General features: G+C 36.1%; 1 protein-coding gene across 4 annotated transcripts in view; it reads left to right on the top strand.

Moving 5' to 3' along the window:
• LOC126809998 (organic cation transporter protein) overlaps positions 1-13076 on the top strand; it is a 30597-nt gene extending 17521 nt beyond the window's left edge. For 3 of the 4 annotated variants that reach the window (XM_050534880.2, XM_050534878.2, XM_056098779.1), the window contains 10 exons: positions 306-458; positions 1970-2177; positions 3665-3768; positions 5094-5248; positions 6363-6531; positions 8894-9109; positions 9393-9619; positions 10543-10724; positions 10933-11090; positions 11932-13076. In XM_050534880.2, the coding sequence (XP_050390837.1) occupies positions 316-458; positions 1970-2177; positions 3665-3768; positions 5094-5248; positions 6363-6531; positions 8894-9109; positions 9393-9619; positions 10543-10724; positions 10933-11090; positions 11932-12010 (1641 nt within the window). In that variant the 5' untranslated portion in view covers positions 306-315 and the 3' untranslated portion in view covers positions 12011-13076. Of the gene's footprint in view, positions 1-305; positions 459-1969; positions 2178-2431; positions 3491-3664; positions 3769-5093; positions 5249-6362; positions 6532-8893; positions 9110-9392; positions 9620-10542; positions 10725-10932; positions 11091-11931 lie in introns of those variants that run through there. The other variant, XM_050534882.2, reaches the window with a different exon arrangement.
• Positions 13077-15997: the final 2921 nt, after the last annotated feature.

Here is a 15997-nt window from a genome sequence, read left to right as displayed (position 1 = left end):
TTTGAACTTTGAATTTGTACTCAGTCGTAATGGTGTGTCTCATGGGATAACAATTATTAATGGACATTTCACGGTTACGATTAGGCGATTGCATACAAAAGAACTGATTTTGAAGATTTTATACGGATAGATGTATTTTTACAAAATTCCATACCACCCTTTGTACAAGTAATTTTTCTTTAAATTTTAGATATGTAGTATTTTGTAGACGTGAACTTGACAGAACATAATGCTCGAGGTGATGACCATTAAATGTTGTATATGGCAGTCAGTTAATATCAATTCTGCTTTTCTTTTTTCGTCAGACCTTTCGTTATGCTGTATGATGAAGTTTTAAAGCTGATTGGAGAGTTTGGGCGATACCAGAAGATACTGAGTATTCCAGTTTGTATCCAACCATTAACTTCAGCTTTGATGTTATTGGTGACGATATTTTCCATAGCTACTCCGCCACACAGGTACATAGAGAATCTCCTATATGGAAGCCTATAACTACCATTCATAATTTCTACATTTCGCCTCTTCAGAACGCGAAAGTCGAAAAGTCGAAAAGTCGAGGTTACGACGAAATGTGAGGCGTCAAGACGGTATATAAGCCAAAATCAACTCGAAAATAGGAAATTAAGAAATAACACACAGCGATAATAGCGCACCTCGTTTTTTCCTAATTTCTTATTTTCGACTTGCATTTTGGCTTGTATACCGTCTTGTCGACTTTCGACTTAGTCATATTTTTGTATTTATTGATGTCAGTAAGAAGGCGCCAACACGCTATACAAGCCAAAATCAACTCGAAAATAGGAAATTAAGAAATAACACACAGCGATAATAGCGCACCTCGTTTTTTCCTAATTTCTTATTTTCGACTTGCATTTTGGCTTGTATACCGTCTTGTCGACTTTCGACTTAGTCATATTTTTGTATTTATTGATGTCAGTAAGAAGGCGCCAACACGCTATACAAGCCAAAATCAACTCGAAAATATGAAATTAAGAAATAACACACCGCGATAATAGCGCCCCTCGTTTTTTCCTAATTTCTTATTTTCGACTTGCATTTTGGCTTGTATACCGTCTTGTCGACTTTCGACTTAGTCATATTTTTGTATTTATTGATGTCAGTAAGAAGGCGCCAACACGCATACAAAGCCAAAATGTAACTCGAAAATAGAAAATTAACACACTGCGATATTAGCGACCTATGATCTGTCGAACTGTCGACTTTTCGACTTTCGCCTCGGAAGTTGTTGTAGCCTCAATTTTCCAGGTCGCATTTAAATACATGCAATTTGCGTTAACAAAATAGTCTGTATGATAAAGTCTAGTATTGAAGACGATATTAGCGACCTATGATTTTGGCTTTTCGCCTCGGAAGTTGATGTAATCTCTACTTTCAAGGTCATATTAGAATAGTCTCAAGCGCTGAGTATTGTCATACTGCGTTGGCAGCTAAAACTTACTTCGAGACAAGCCACTGAAGCGTACACATTCGCCGTGTCGAGTCCAACTTTCCGTAGAGAAAATTTTCACTTCACCGGACACCCTGTCACGAATTGTTTGATTGGTCGATAAAAATATCACAATCATCAGTGACGGATAATTTGAATATGTGTTTCTCCGTCTATGGACGCAGGCGTTAGTGGAGTAGAACGAAACGGTACCACTGGGGATACCGAGGATGCTAGCGCACAGACTATTCCATAGTTTCCGCCAAGGATTGACAAAGTTACGTAATACCGACATGGATAAATGTGTGGATCGGTCCCATTATATATAGAATAACTAAAAGACGTTTAGTAACTAAATAGCAGTTTCACCATATTTCCCAATTTCAACAAGAAGGCAACATAACGCCTATAAACGTTTTAGGTTCGAAGTCACTGTTCACAAACAAAATATTTTTAAATGGTAACGTGCAATATCAAAAAATATTTGTACTAAAAATTAAAAGAATCATTCAAATTTTACAGGTGTAAATTACCAGGATATGAAAACGACACCTATCATCAACAAAACAATTACCATGGATACCTAATAAACCAGTCCATACCACAATCTTCTAGTTGTCTACTACGTAATACTACAGTTGATAAATATGGTAATATGACGTCAGTGGAATATAAATGTAGTTCATGGGTTTATGATACTTCTACGTTCATATCAACACTAGTTACCGAGGTAAATATTACAATACTACTTCTAATACACTAGTTACTAAGGTAAATATTATAATACTACTTCTCATACACTAGTTACTGAGGTGAATATTATAATACTACTTCTGATATACTAGTCACTGAGGTGAATATTATACTACTACTTCTGATACACTAGTTACTGAGGTAAATATTATAATACTACTTCTCATACACTAGTTACTAAGATAAATATTATACTACTACTTCTGATACACTAGTTACTGAGGTAAATATTATAATACTACTTCTGATACACTAGTTACTGAGGTAAATACCATAACACTACTTCTGATACACTAGTTACTGAGGTGAATATTATAATACTACTTCTGATACACTTGGTACTGGGCTATTTCTTTTAATACTACTTCTCATACCCCGGTATGTTGCGGGTGTAATTCTTCTAATACACCTGTTACTGAGGTAATTATAATAACACTACTTCTAATGCTCTAGTTTATGAGGTAAATATTATAATACTACTTCTCATAAACTAGTTACTAGGGTGAATATCATAACACTACTTCTGATACACCTGAGGTGAATGTTATAATAATACTTCTGATACACTTGGTACTGGGCTATTTCTTCTAATACTACGTCTCATAGCCTTGTTACTGGGGTAATTCTTCTAATACTACTTCTAATACACTTGTTACTGATGTAATTCCTTTAATACACCTGCTATTGGGGTAATGTTTTAAATACTACTTCCAATACACTTGTTGCTGGTGTAATACCTTTAATACACCTGCTATTGGGGTAATTCTTCTAATTCTACTTCTAATGCACTTTTTACTTGTGTAATTCCTTTAATACACCTGCTTATGGGGTAATCCTTCTAATTCTACTTCTAATACATGAATTACTGGTGTAATTCATTTAATACATCTGCTAGTGGGGTAATTTTTCTAATTCTACTTCTAATACACTTGTTACTGTTGTAATCCCTTTAATACATCTGACAGTGGGGTAATTCTTCTAATTCTACTTTTAATACACTACTTACTGTGGTAATTATGATAATACTACTTCTAATAGCTTACGGTTGGATGTTTTACGAGAGAATTGATTACTAAAACATCATTAAAACATAATTATGGACTTGTTACTTTTCCTACAATGGTTGACAGACAGGGATATTGAGTCTATTCGCTGTGTGAGAATGAAAAAACTATCTGAGACGGGATTATATGTGAAGTACACCTGGGTGAAACTGCTTCACTACTATTGACCAATCAGAATGATTTATTCATCATATCGGTGTAAAAATGTCCTTAATGGAGATGCAAAGTACGTATAAATAATCATGATAATCTAAAAAAAACAAAAAAAACTAATGTTATATTTTACTTTAGTTTAATATGGTTTGCGACGATGACATTTTAAGAAATAATGCAAAGTACGTATAAATATTCATGATAATCTAAAAAAAACAAAAAAAACTAATGTTATATTTTACTTTAGTTTAATATGGTTTGCGACGATGACATTTTAAGAAATAATGCCATTATGATGACGTTCCTGGGACAAGTATTCAGTTGCTCTATTATAAGTAACTTTGCTGACTGGTAAGTATTGATAATGGCGGATAATACATCTGTATCCGCTCGTATTTATTTTACAATTATTACCGCTGTAAATTAAATCGGGGAGAGACAGAGAAATGAGGTTTAACGTCCACTCGACACAATCTAGGTCATTTCGGGACTAATCTATGGTTCAATTGTATTCCAATAATCGGTTGCGCGTAGGGGTCTTTAGCAGTGGGAGGAAACCGGAGGACCCGTAGAAAACCCACAAGGTTGGACAGGCGACATTCATTGTTACGTACAACCGGGAAATCGAAACCACGCCAGTTGACTCAATGACAGACCTTATGATACAGCGTGCATGTGCTAACCATTCGACCCCCCCCCCCCCCTCCGCTCACCTAAACTAAATTTGAGAGATTTACATTTGAAAGTAAACGTATGCTGCTTAGATACCCTAAAGATAGATTTCAAATGTTCCTATTATTAATTAGAACAGGTGTCTCTTAAGTTTTTATATTTTACGCAGACGTGTATTGCAAAAATGGAAAATTTGACCTTTTGATCTCCGGGGTCACAAAGAACAAAGGTGAATTTAGCACGTTTACATTATTATTGAAAGAGTGATTAGTTTCGATCATTTTCAACATGTTTACATGATACAATAATGGCTACGTATTCGATTTCATTGTAAATGACCTCATTTCACCTTTGCCCCCGAATATCTCGAAACGAAAACGCCCCAACGGCGGACAGATTACCACTCGGTATCGTATTCTACGGGGAAAAAAAAATACTATAAAAAAGTTGGATCAGGTTTTGTGCCCATTTGATGGACTCTCGCCCCCCGCACTGAGCCTCTAGACTACTTTTCAATGTCATTTTTTTTAACCTTTTGGTTTTTTAAGACAAGTGTTTGAATATATATTTTCTGGTGAATATTCATGATATTGAGGCGGACGGATCGGGAACTAAACATAGGCCTACATGAATTAAATAAATTAAAATGACGTAATAGTCTGTAGTTTCGTTTGACCAGGGCAGAAAAAATGGAAACGTCAACGCCGCTTCAATATTTTTATCATGTGATTGGAACATGGAGGATATTTTATTCCTGTAATGATTAAAATCACCGGAAAGAAATGTTATTCGGCAATCCAACCCCCTATCATGCATAGGTATTTCACCTGAAAAATGGCCCTTTCCAGGCAATAAAGTAGGAAGTAAAACCCATTACTTTTTCTTTCAAATTGCCTCAGGCGGGCGTATATAAAAAGGGTGACATATGTTGGGAATTCTGTGTTCGGTGAGACTTAATGCTTAATCCACACTCCAAAAAACAATATTTGTTTTGTTTGTTTTAGTTTCGGTCGTAAACCAGTAATGGTTATTTGTAACGTAGTGTTTGTCATTTCTGCTTATTTACTGGCTTGGACACCGAATTATATTTTCTTGGTGATTGTCAGATTTTTTGTTGGAATAGGAATGGGCGGGCAAATAATATCTACATTTACTATTGGTAAGTTACCTTTTTTATTTGTGTGTATTTATAGGGGTGGGGTGGGTGGAATTCGGTAAAGATAAATTTCGATCTGAGAAGAAAGGCAGTCTTCGTTATATACCATAAGGGCAGTTAGTGCAATAGAAATGCCGGCCACAGCTTAAGGTCGATCTGGACATATGTTATCACAAAAAATCCGTGTCCAAATGGGTCAAATTTGGCAAAATTCAAAATGTCCGGCGGTTTGGGCTTGTAAATTGTGTAAATTATCAAAATATACATTTTCGGGGTAGCTGAATTCATTTCTTCCATTCGAATTTTTGTGATTAGTAAAACCGCGGAGGTAATATGAGGGGGGGGGGGAATCACTGTGGCGGTCAGTTTGGGCGAGAAAATTCGAATTAAACATGAGGATCAAGTTTGGTGTTAAACTGTACGTTTTCGTGGTAGATGCACCATGTTCGTACATATTTAGGTGATTAAGTGGTTCCCCTTCCCCTAGCTACGTCCATATAGGAGAAACACCAAATAGGGATTCAGGTTTCCGATTCGGGATTAATGCTACCCCTACCTTCGACTTAATACAATGACATTCATCCAGTATTAATTAAATTAATACAGCTATTATTATTTACATCATATTTGACCAATTAGATAATTGGACGTCCAAAACCCACAGCTACAAAACTATCACACTTGTGAGAATTCGTTAGACAACAGACAGATTCTGTAAGGGAAAAGATGTAACCATTTCTATCAGCAGACTCGCCCATATCGAGTCTGGCTGGCTAGGGTTTGAGAATGACTTTTGTATTGTAATCTATACTTTGCTTGTATGTACCAGCTTGATATATAAAATATAAAAACGAACAGTTGCATTGTTATAACTACTGAGAAGACAAACGTCTTAAGAAAATAGAAGAAAATACACAACGTGAAGGGGAAGCAAAGACAGCTAGAGACAAATTCTAGACGATCACACGGCTACTAAGATATGTAGTAAAAAAAAATGCATGGGTCGTACGTAGGATGTGGCGACCGGTTTGGTGGTCCGCTCTCCACGTCTGACAGGAAGCCCATGGTTCTACAGTACTTTTATTTAAAAAAAAAACAAACCTACAATTTCTTTTAGGAGTGGAGATTGTGGGACCTTCTAAAAGACGTTTTACTGGTGTTGTATCTAACCTCGGATGGTGTTTGGGTATATTGATTGTAGCAGCGTTGGCTTATTATATAAGAACCTGGAGATACTTACATCTAGCTGCAGCCGTCTTGACATCGTATCAATTATTCTATTTTTTGTATGTACTCTACAACGTTATATTAATAGAACACAATTTTTATGGGAAACAATCACTGGTTTATTCTAAAAGCACGACGTTTCGACAAGTATCCTCTTATCGTTATCAAGCACAATGACATTTCATAAACTTCAGATGAATATATAAGAGTGGACATGGTGAAACCATATAATAAGATAAAATAACAATAACAATAAAGATAAAGGATTAAACAAATTAGACATAAGATAAGTAGGGTAGTTAATTAGACAATCAACAACAAATGGAAAACATTTAGCTAATTATGAAGACCATCAAAGGGAGCCGTTGGATGCTGTTATGTTGTTTCAATGAGGTAATAGGGATGAAACCATTTATTAAGATATGGATAATACTTATAATAAATTAATGTAGGCATTGCATAGTCCATTAACAGTAGGCTAAATAAACAGGATAGGTGATAATATGTATGGTAGATGAGCAAGTGGTTATGACAATGAAAAAATTAAGAGTGTGAAAGCTCAAAAAAGAAATGACAAATGAAGTTAATAGCCTAATAAGTTAAACAGTCCAGAAAAAAGCCATAGGTTGGAAACATATTGTAATAAATGGGGTGATAAAGGGGGGGGGACCATTTAACTAACTATTACATACATACTAATAGTATGTGAACGCTCAAAAAGAAATGACAAATGAAGTTAATAGCCTAATAAATTAAACAGTCCAGAAAAAAGGCCATAGGTTGGAAACATATTGTAATAAATGGGGTGATAAAGGGGGGGGGGACCATTTAACTTACTAATACATACATACTAATAGTAAGAAAGCAAGTACACACTGCCAATTCTCTCAGACTAACTAAACAGTTAAAGTTTGTGATTAATGGGTTGTAACTTAAGTTGAATTGTTCATTTTGATGACCTGATCGTATGCCTTTGAAATATGCAGCCCCGCGTCCCTGTTTAGTTGGGGTGAATAGCGCCTAATGTTAATCGCTTCTAGGATTTTCCTTGTTTTTCTATTCAGTTGGTTGGTTGTTAATATCTGCACCCCATTCCAATCGACTTTGTGCTGCGGGTGGTTCTGTAAGTGCTCCGCTACGGCCGAGTTGTTGGTGGCAGTTTTGGACCGGTGTTCTGATATTCGCTTATCAAGTGGACGTTTAGTTTCGCCAATATATGAAAAATCACACGAACAATTCACTTTGTATACAACTCCTTTATCACCCCATTTATTACAATATGTTTCCAACCTATGGCCTTTTTTCTGGACTGTTTAATTTATTAGGCTATTAACTTCATTTGTCATTTCTTTTTTGAGCTTTCACACTCTTAATTTTTTCATTGTCATAACCACTTGCTCATCTACCATACATATTATCACCTATCCTGTTTATTTAGCCTACTGTTAATGGACTATGCAATGCCTACATTAATTTATTATAAGTGTTATCCATATCTTAGTAAATGGTTTCATCCCTATAACCTCATTGAAACAACATAACAGCATCCAACGGCTCCCTTTGATGGTCTTCATAATTAGCTAAATGTTTTCCATTTGTTGTTGATTGTCTAATTAACTACCCTACTTATCTTATGTCTAATTTGTTTAATCCTTTATCTTTATTGTTATTGTTATTTTATCTTATTATATGGTTTCACCATGTCCACTCTTATATATTCATCTGAAGTTTATGAAATGTCATTGTGCTTGATAACGATAAGAGGATACTTGTCGAAACGTCGTGCTTTTAGAATAAACCAGTGATTGTTTCCCATAAAAATTGTGTTCTATTAATGTGTTTTCCAATCGCTAAATGCCACTTAAAGATTATCTACAACGTTATAGATTGGTTGTAGTTTGGTTAAGGACCACAAATGTCTGATATTTCATTTCCAGTGTATGTCACTGCCATATGGAGTTCACAATTATTTAACGTAGTTTCATAACGTTATATATTAGGCATCCAACCAACGAAACTGTTTCGCATTTAAGTAATGTACACAGATTTATTTTACGTCGTATTATCTAGGTTTATAATTATCTTAATTAGCTTCTGGTTTCGGGATGCCTGCTTATATGATTTCGATATTTGTGGCTTTATAGCATTTGTATGCTATTCAAAAATACACAGGAACCCGAGCAGTGGGTAACTGTCTCTCCCCTATCTGACAGATACTCAATCATATTTAAAAATTATGATATCCTCTTCTGAAACTCCCCTGTTTTCCCATTTGAAAAGCGATACTACCTGTTTAAAAGACTATGTGAGGCAACCATTTTGGTGAGAATTAAATCGTAATTTCTAAACATATTTTGTTATTTTAAAGAATTTTGGTGAGAATTAAATCGTAATTTCAAAACATATTTTGTTATTTTAAAGAATGTTACCGGAAAGTCCACGTTGGTTATTAACACGAGGTCAACTTGATAAGGCAAGAAAATTAATCAAGAGGGCAGCGGATGTCAATAAAACGATTATAAGTGATGATATATTATCAAAATTAAGAGCACCTGAAAAGCTCGCAACAGCAAAATTTTGGAAACTTTGCTCAACAAAAAAATTAACAGCGAGAACACTTACAATTTATTTTGTGTGGTAAGTAAAAAAAAAACCCAAGTTCTCAATTTATGTAGTCCTCGAATACAATATGGTCAGTACTTACATATAAAAAGACTGATCCATGAATGGACCTATTTCACTGGGTAATCTTAACATGTATACACGTATATATTTTATAAACTATTGTTTGACATTTTGTCCGGAAGCTATTCAATAAACTAGAAATTTAAAATGCAGAAGTGTGTTGTTTTTCTAGATATCGCTTATCTAATAACAGTCCTTCAAGATATTCTATAGAATTAAATGTATTTATTTGCAGGTTTTCTGTCAGTGTCACGTATTTCGGTATAATGCTCAATTTAGAGATTTTGGTGGGAAATATATATCTGAATCTATCTCTAACAGCCATCATTGAAGCAGTCTGTTACACATTTGTTACATTTTTGATAGAAACATCAGGAAGGAAGAAACTTATATGTGGCTGTTATTTTCTACAGATTCTATCATTAATAGCTGTGATAATTATACATTTATACGTACCACCAGGTAAATATTTATAAAAACTAAATTAATTATTATAAGTAACAAATAATATATTTTTGTCTGGTCGCCCAGTAAATAGCATTTTAAATACCCTTGGTCTTAAGGCACAAACCTACTGAAATATCCGAGAAACGTTTTGTGTAACAACAGTCTTATTTTCGTCTTGCATCTTCCTTTCTGTACAGTTGGTTAAAGTGTCAGATTAATGGATTCGACACCCACACCCGCCATCCTGTCGATATAGTATAACTAAAATAAGATTGCATCTGTATCTTTTACTCTACTGTATTAACATATCTTATACCCCCCATCAGACCGGGGTGACGTCCTTACTGCGCTGCTACGGCGACGGAAAATGGTCCCAGGGCGCGTCAAGATCGTCATTAGCGTGGTAAAAGCGTGATGGAAACGTCAGATATCGTGTGTGGTCTCCGTGGTCACCAATGATCGCCGAGTCACGGCGTTTGTTTTGAGCATGTTCAAAACAAACGCCAAGGTTCTGCGATCTGACCTGGAAAGCTGTGAGGAGGCGACTTTGTTCAAGAATGTAATTTTTGGGGACATTTTCTCGCGATGTATTCACGTTTGCCGGCGACCTTGTACATTTTCTGGTTGCCGTACGGTCGCCGCCCTGGTCTGACGGGGGCTTTAGGAAGTATGTTGCCAATAGATCGAATCACTTCACATATAGACATTTTGGGGTTGTTTTTTTTGTGGGGGAGGGGGATGATTTTGAGTATTGATGGCGCCACTATACTATACGGTAGGAAGTAAATAATACTGCAGACCAACAACAATTCAAGACCCAAAAACCACATTCAATTTGGGAATTATTTTCACTATATACGTTTCTATGGATGTTCGTACATGAATTTACCTAGGGAAGAAGTGGTGGTCCTTTTGGTTATTAAGTTCCGTTTTCTTAGATCTGAATTGGTTGATGACGGTATTTACCTTGATTGGTCAGTGTGGAACTATATGTAGTTTTGCTATAGTTTGGTTGTGGACGAGTGAACTTTTCCCGACAGAATTAAGGAATGTTGGAACCGGTAGCGGTTCCGCTTTAGCACGGGCAGGAGCTCTGGTTGCACCGTATTTAGAATTATTGGTAAGTAGGCTTACATGATTTTAGATACCTGTACAAATGTGGGGCGCCCCGTCTTTAGTAACTTAATCGCTTAATTATATAATATTGAATTACTGTTCACAGTTTTGTGTGATGCATCATTAATATATATATTCCATATATTCAGTTCTTGTAAACTTAATCATAGCATGACAACACCTACCTTTTAGTTTCATTTTACGAATTTCAGAGTAAATTAGTTCCCGGAAAATTTAAAGAGGTTTCGCCATTTTTATTTTTTGGCATTATTTGTATGGTTGCTCTAGTTCTAATCATCTGTGTTCTACCCGAAACAAACAAACAGAAACTACCAGATACTGTAGATGATGCAGAAAGAGTGGAACCTGGGTAAGATAAGTTTATGTGTGTTACTAAAAGTACTAGTGTTTTGGTTTACAAAAGCTTTAACATCACGTTCAATCATATGGATTGTTCTCAGGGCGTTATGCGTATTGTATCAGATTAGAGCAGCGGGCCAGTACTCTCTTGGGCTAATGCCCTGAAACAATTATTCCCAAAATACAAGCGGAAATCCCTGCATCATATGGTTATTAATGCCTTGTATTCGTCCTTGTGATGATAGGAGATATATGTTATTATTCTTTCCCTTAAACAAATTTACAGAGTGTTCGATACAAGGACAAAACTCTGTAAGAAACAAGCCAACAGTCGGGCAACATCACTCTCACTTAATAAGAACCAAAGTTATCGGGTCCGAAAGCATCAACCAATCAAATTGCTTATCTCTGCTTAGCCTAAGCAGAAAATGTCCATAAAGGTATTCGCCTAATAAACACCTACACCAAGTTTGGACATTCTAGGATAATTAGAATGGGAGTTACAGTGTCCAAAATTTGTGGCGGACAGATGGACAGACAGACAGGCGGGCCCATTTTAATAGTCCCCTGCTTTCTTCGAAAGGCGGGGGACAGTAAGAGTTTTCACCCTGAAGATGATAGATAAGAACACACGTTTCTCAATTCATTGATAATTTGCCAAGATGTCATATATCGTTACAGGTATCATCGGGCGAATGATAGGATAAAATAACTCATGTTTCAAAATAATTGATTCATATCTTGTTTACATATATAAACCGACCGACGGACACTGGTGCCGACAACACTGAAATTTGAATGAATATAGATATATGTCAAAAATGACATTATATACGTGTATATTTTTGTAGGTCTGGAGAAACGAGAGATAATATTATGACTGGGAAAGATGAAATGATTGAAATGCTTAGTACAGATTCTAAATGCTGACATCGAAAGATACGTGTTTATATGGGACACATTTCATATCCTTATTTTTACCACTTTATGGTATATCCTTGGACTCTTTATGTAGTTCCAAATTCCCCTCACTTTATTTTAAATTTTATAGTATATATACATATTCACGTATTTGTAGTAGCAGATGCTGACTAAAAATTCATATACATGTAGTTGCGATTAGTCTTGGTCAAAGCCCTGGTCTTTGTGCCTTTGTTTTTTTTTAAAATTATAAGTAGTGTTTATCTGATATTTAAAAACTTTATTTGCTAATTAAATATTTAAAGAACAATCACAGCTACAATTTATTGTATTAATCATAAAAAAGTCACATGCGATTTGCCTATATTTATATACCCATGTTCATTCGGCTGGACTAAGACTAGTAATTATTTCCCCTTATTTCATGTAGTGCGAGTTATAAATAGACAATTTTTCCCTTAATTTTTCTCTCCCCTCTTCCTGCATTTTTTGGTTGACTTTTTGGTCTAGAATTGGAGAAAAGGGATCAAATTTGCAATTTCATAGCAGTTTTGGGTAATACTGATGATATTATAGCGGAGGGATAGGGGGTGTAAAGTGTCTTTCTGCAGAGCAATCATTGTGTCGGAAGTGAGATTTTCACCCCAGTCAACTTCAAATCCGCGTAGCAAAAAATCTAAATGGTCAACCCCCTACAAAATTATGATGAGGAGATTGCCAAATGTTGTCCCCATTGTGCCTATAAAGATTGGAACCAACGGAATCTTGAGCAAAAAGCTACAGCCTGTGATGTTACAGTCATTTAACATTGAAGTCAACGGGCAAAGAATTGCTAGTCTGAGTCTGGCTTATTATGTAGAGTTATCCCCCCTCGGTCGTAGTGATGTCACTTGTAAATTGTACCCGTTCTAATTTCAACAGGTGGGTGAGGGGTGGCGGTACACAAAAAAGCAGTCTTTTCAATTAAACATTTGATCAATTCAACTTATAATGCATGTAAAGATCTTTTTTGTGTTTATTACAATTAAGACAGAAGTTTTAAATGTTATTTTTTACATTGACATTAAATAAATTTTAAAAAATCTACCTATACGTAAATATAGTGGGATTAGATTTTCTATATATAGATATGAATAATTATTCGGTTATTCGGGAGGATAATGGATACTTAGAATATACTGCAGGATTCACTGTCCGGCGCACCTCAAATACAGAAGATCTACATCAGGTTTCTCCACCACACATTAGAAATATATATTTACACTTAAGAGTAATGCACATTTTGTGGGCTATACATGTGATTATTTATCACCAGGTTATGACGGAGAAAAGGGTCACTTTATCCCCTGTAGACTGCAGAGTATCACGCTGTTTCGTCGTGATTTTCACTGCACTCTACTATGGTATCTCCCCCAGATTTTATCTTGTTGCATAAAATCAATTCGCTTTTGAACAGTTCTGTGTGCTGGGTGGGCACTTATGCCGCTTATTATTCCGACTGGAGTTCAGTAATTAACCATATTCTGCAAAGTCAGTGACACCTTTCAAGATATTAAAAGAAACAGCCAGTTTCCCGAAAATAAGATGACTGGAATGGAGGACGGGGGTGAATGGTACGATCATATTATGCCAGTGAATAGTATTATTATTTTATCATTCGTGTTGTTTCGTCACGTATTTTGTATCATTGGATTTTGTATGCATGAATACGGATGCCTGTATGCTATGGAGCCGAATCATTGGCATAGTAACAGTTAATATGTGTATAATCGCCAAGAGTTAAAGGGAGCTAATCTGGTGTACATGCGTGTATATGGAGGCAGACCACCATTAATTTTCCCAATGACTTCAATGTTAATTCTGGCCTCTTTGCCCACCTCCAACTTTTCTCCAAATTTTCGTTGGGCTGAATGCTTTTCACTACCGACAAAGGAACAAATGGTCATGTCTTTGCACTAAAATGTGTATGAGGTTGACCACCAAAATGTTGAGATACACAAACTTGAAGAAGCATACTAAAAACATGTAACTAGTTGCCATACACATCACCGTAGCCAACCTGATAACCCCGTTATCCTTCCGCCTCAAAATCATGAATATTTACCAAAACCTGGCAGAAAATGTTAATTCAAACCCTCTTCATCCATTCTAGACCAAACAATCTACAAAAATGGGCATGCAAAAGGGGAGAAAAGCGGCAGAGAAAGAATTGCTATAAATAGACGAACTACAATTTGTGAGTACCGAGATTTTGAAATTTAATGGTAGTCTGCCTCCTATATGGTTTTATAAGTTCATATATCATCAAAATTCCTTTCTTTATAGCTTCACATTTATTTTTGCAACATTATTATAATACTAAATTAGTGCGATTTATTTTCCTAAATATAAACCATTAATAGGATTTTCAACGATATAAAACTTATATAAGACTTCACACAAAGCATTTCGCTTGCAAATAGCTGCAAATAGCTCCTGGAAATCCAAGATGGCGGCCATATATTGCAGGGATTACCGGATATTTACAGAGTAACGATTACCATGTCGTGTAACGTGTTTTACTTTTGAGTGGATTAATTTTGAGTTTTTTCTACACCAATTCTGACGTCATAAATTGTTCTTAGAAAAGAACAGACGTCGTCTGTTCTGATCAGTCACATACGTTTTCGATTTTCGTAATCATACATGTAGTGCCAATTTGTTTAACTAAGCTTATAATTGTTATTCACAATATCGAATTTCGCAGTTCTGGTGTGAGGAAAGAACTGTTTGGCGTAATTTACGACGAAGTACCTGGGTATGTAAAGGGCGCAAAGTTGCCAACTGGCAAGTAGTTATTGGGTAGAATGGTGTCGCTGTGTAAGGAACCTACTACAGGGAGGAAAATAGTAAGCAGAGACGAAGCTAGTAAAATAGTTGCTGGTGAATTACGTCATGATTGGGTCAGTAAAAATGTGTATCCGCTTAGTGAACGATCTGTGGCCGAACGTCACCGTGAGGATTATGAATTTTTGCTCAATATGCGAAAACGCGAGAAAAGTCCGGGTAACAGATGTGATCAATGGCGATAAAATGACCATCAGGGCGTATGATATCAGAGCCACTGACCCGTTGTACGAAAAACAACTGGAGACAGAATTCGATGTGAAATGACGCCCGAGGACAATGCATTTTATGAAGATAATTGTAAAGGTAACTACATCGCCCGCTGTACTGAAACGGTTCCTCGTTATTGGCTAAAGCAGAAACGTGGGGTGGCAGCACGTCAAATATGACAAGAACAGTCAAAGAAAGCTATCATTGATGAAAATGAGACTCAAATGGAAATCAACATGCGTGAAATCGTAGCTGCAATTAAAGATATACCGGACTCAGAAACTCGTGATCCTGGTTATGAAACTTTTGATACAGACTCCATCTCTACGTCATCACGGGTTTTAATGAAAACAAACCATGTTCAGACTTTCCATCTGTCAAATTCCGGACAGGATATAAGACATTCAATGAGCCGTTGATCCGCTATCTCGTACAAAGTCTGTCAAAGTACAAAGTTACTACTAACGGTTTATTACGTATCTGTGTCGATTTAGCCAATGGAGTCTTTCATCAAAATTGGAAGATGAGTGACGATGAAGACATGGAACAAAACGATAGTGATGATTACGAAGACCAGGTGATGGATGCTCCAAAGCGGCGAAGGCGATGTGACGATCGTACCTATCGTAGAAAGTCGATACGAAACTACTTAGAGGATGCCTCTTACCTCAATTTGGAGATGGTAGCTAGACACCTTGCTGATAGTTCTGGTAACACAATCACTGTCGGCTTAGACGACACCACAAAATCGGCAGGCCATAGATTTTTCAACATCAAACCGGATCACATTACTATAGCAGGACCAACAGCGGACAAGAAGACGTTTACAACTGGTTACGCTGAAAACATTTCACATTCTGGTAAAGATGCCGCCAAGACGTACGATTTCAAACTGAAAAG

This window comes from Patella vulgata, chromosome 2 (assembly GCF_932274485.2).
Source record: "Patella vulgata chromosome 2, xgPatVulg1.2, whole genome shotgun sequence".
Lineage (NCBI taxonomy): Eukaryota > Metazoa > Mollusca > Gastropoda > Patellidae > Patella > Patella vulgata.
The sequence above is the reverse complement of the archived record's forward strand: the minus strand, read 5'-3'. Positions and strand labels throughout refer to the sequence as shown.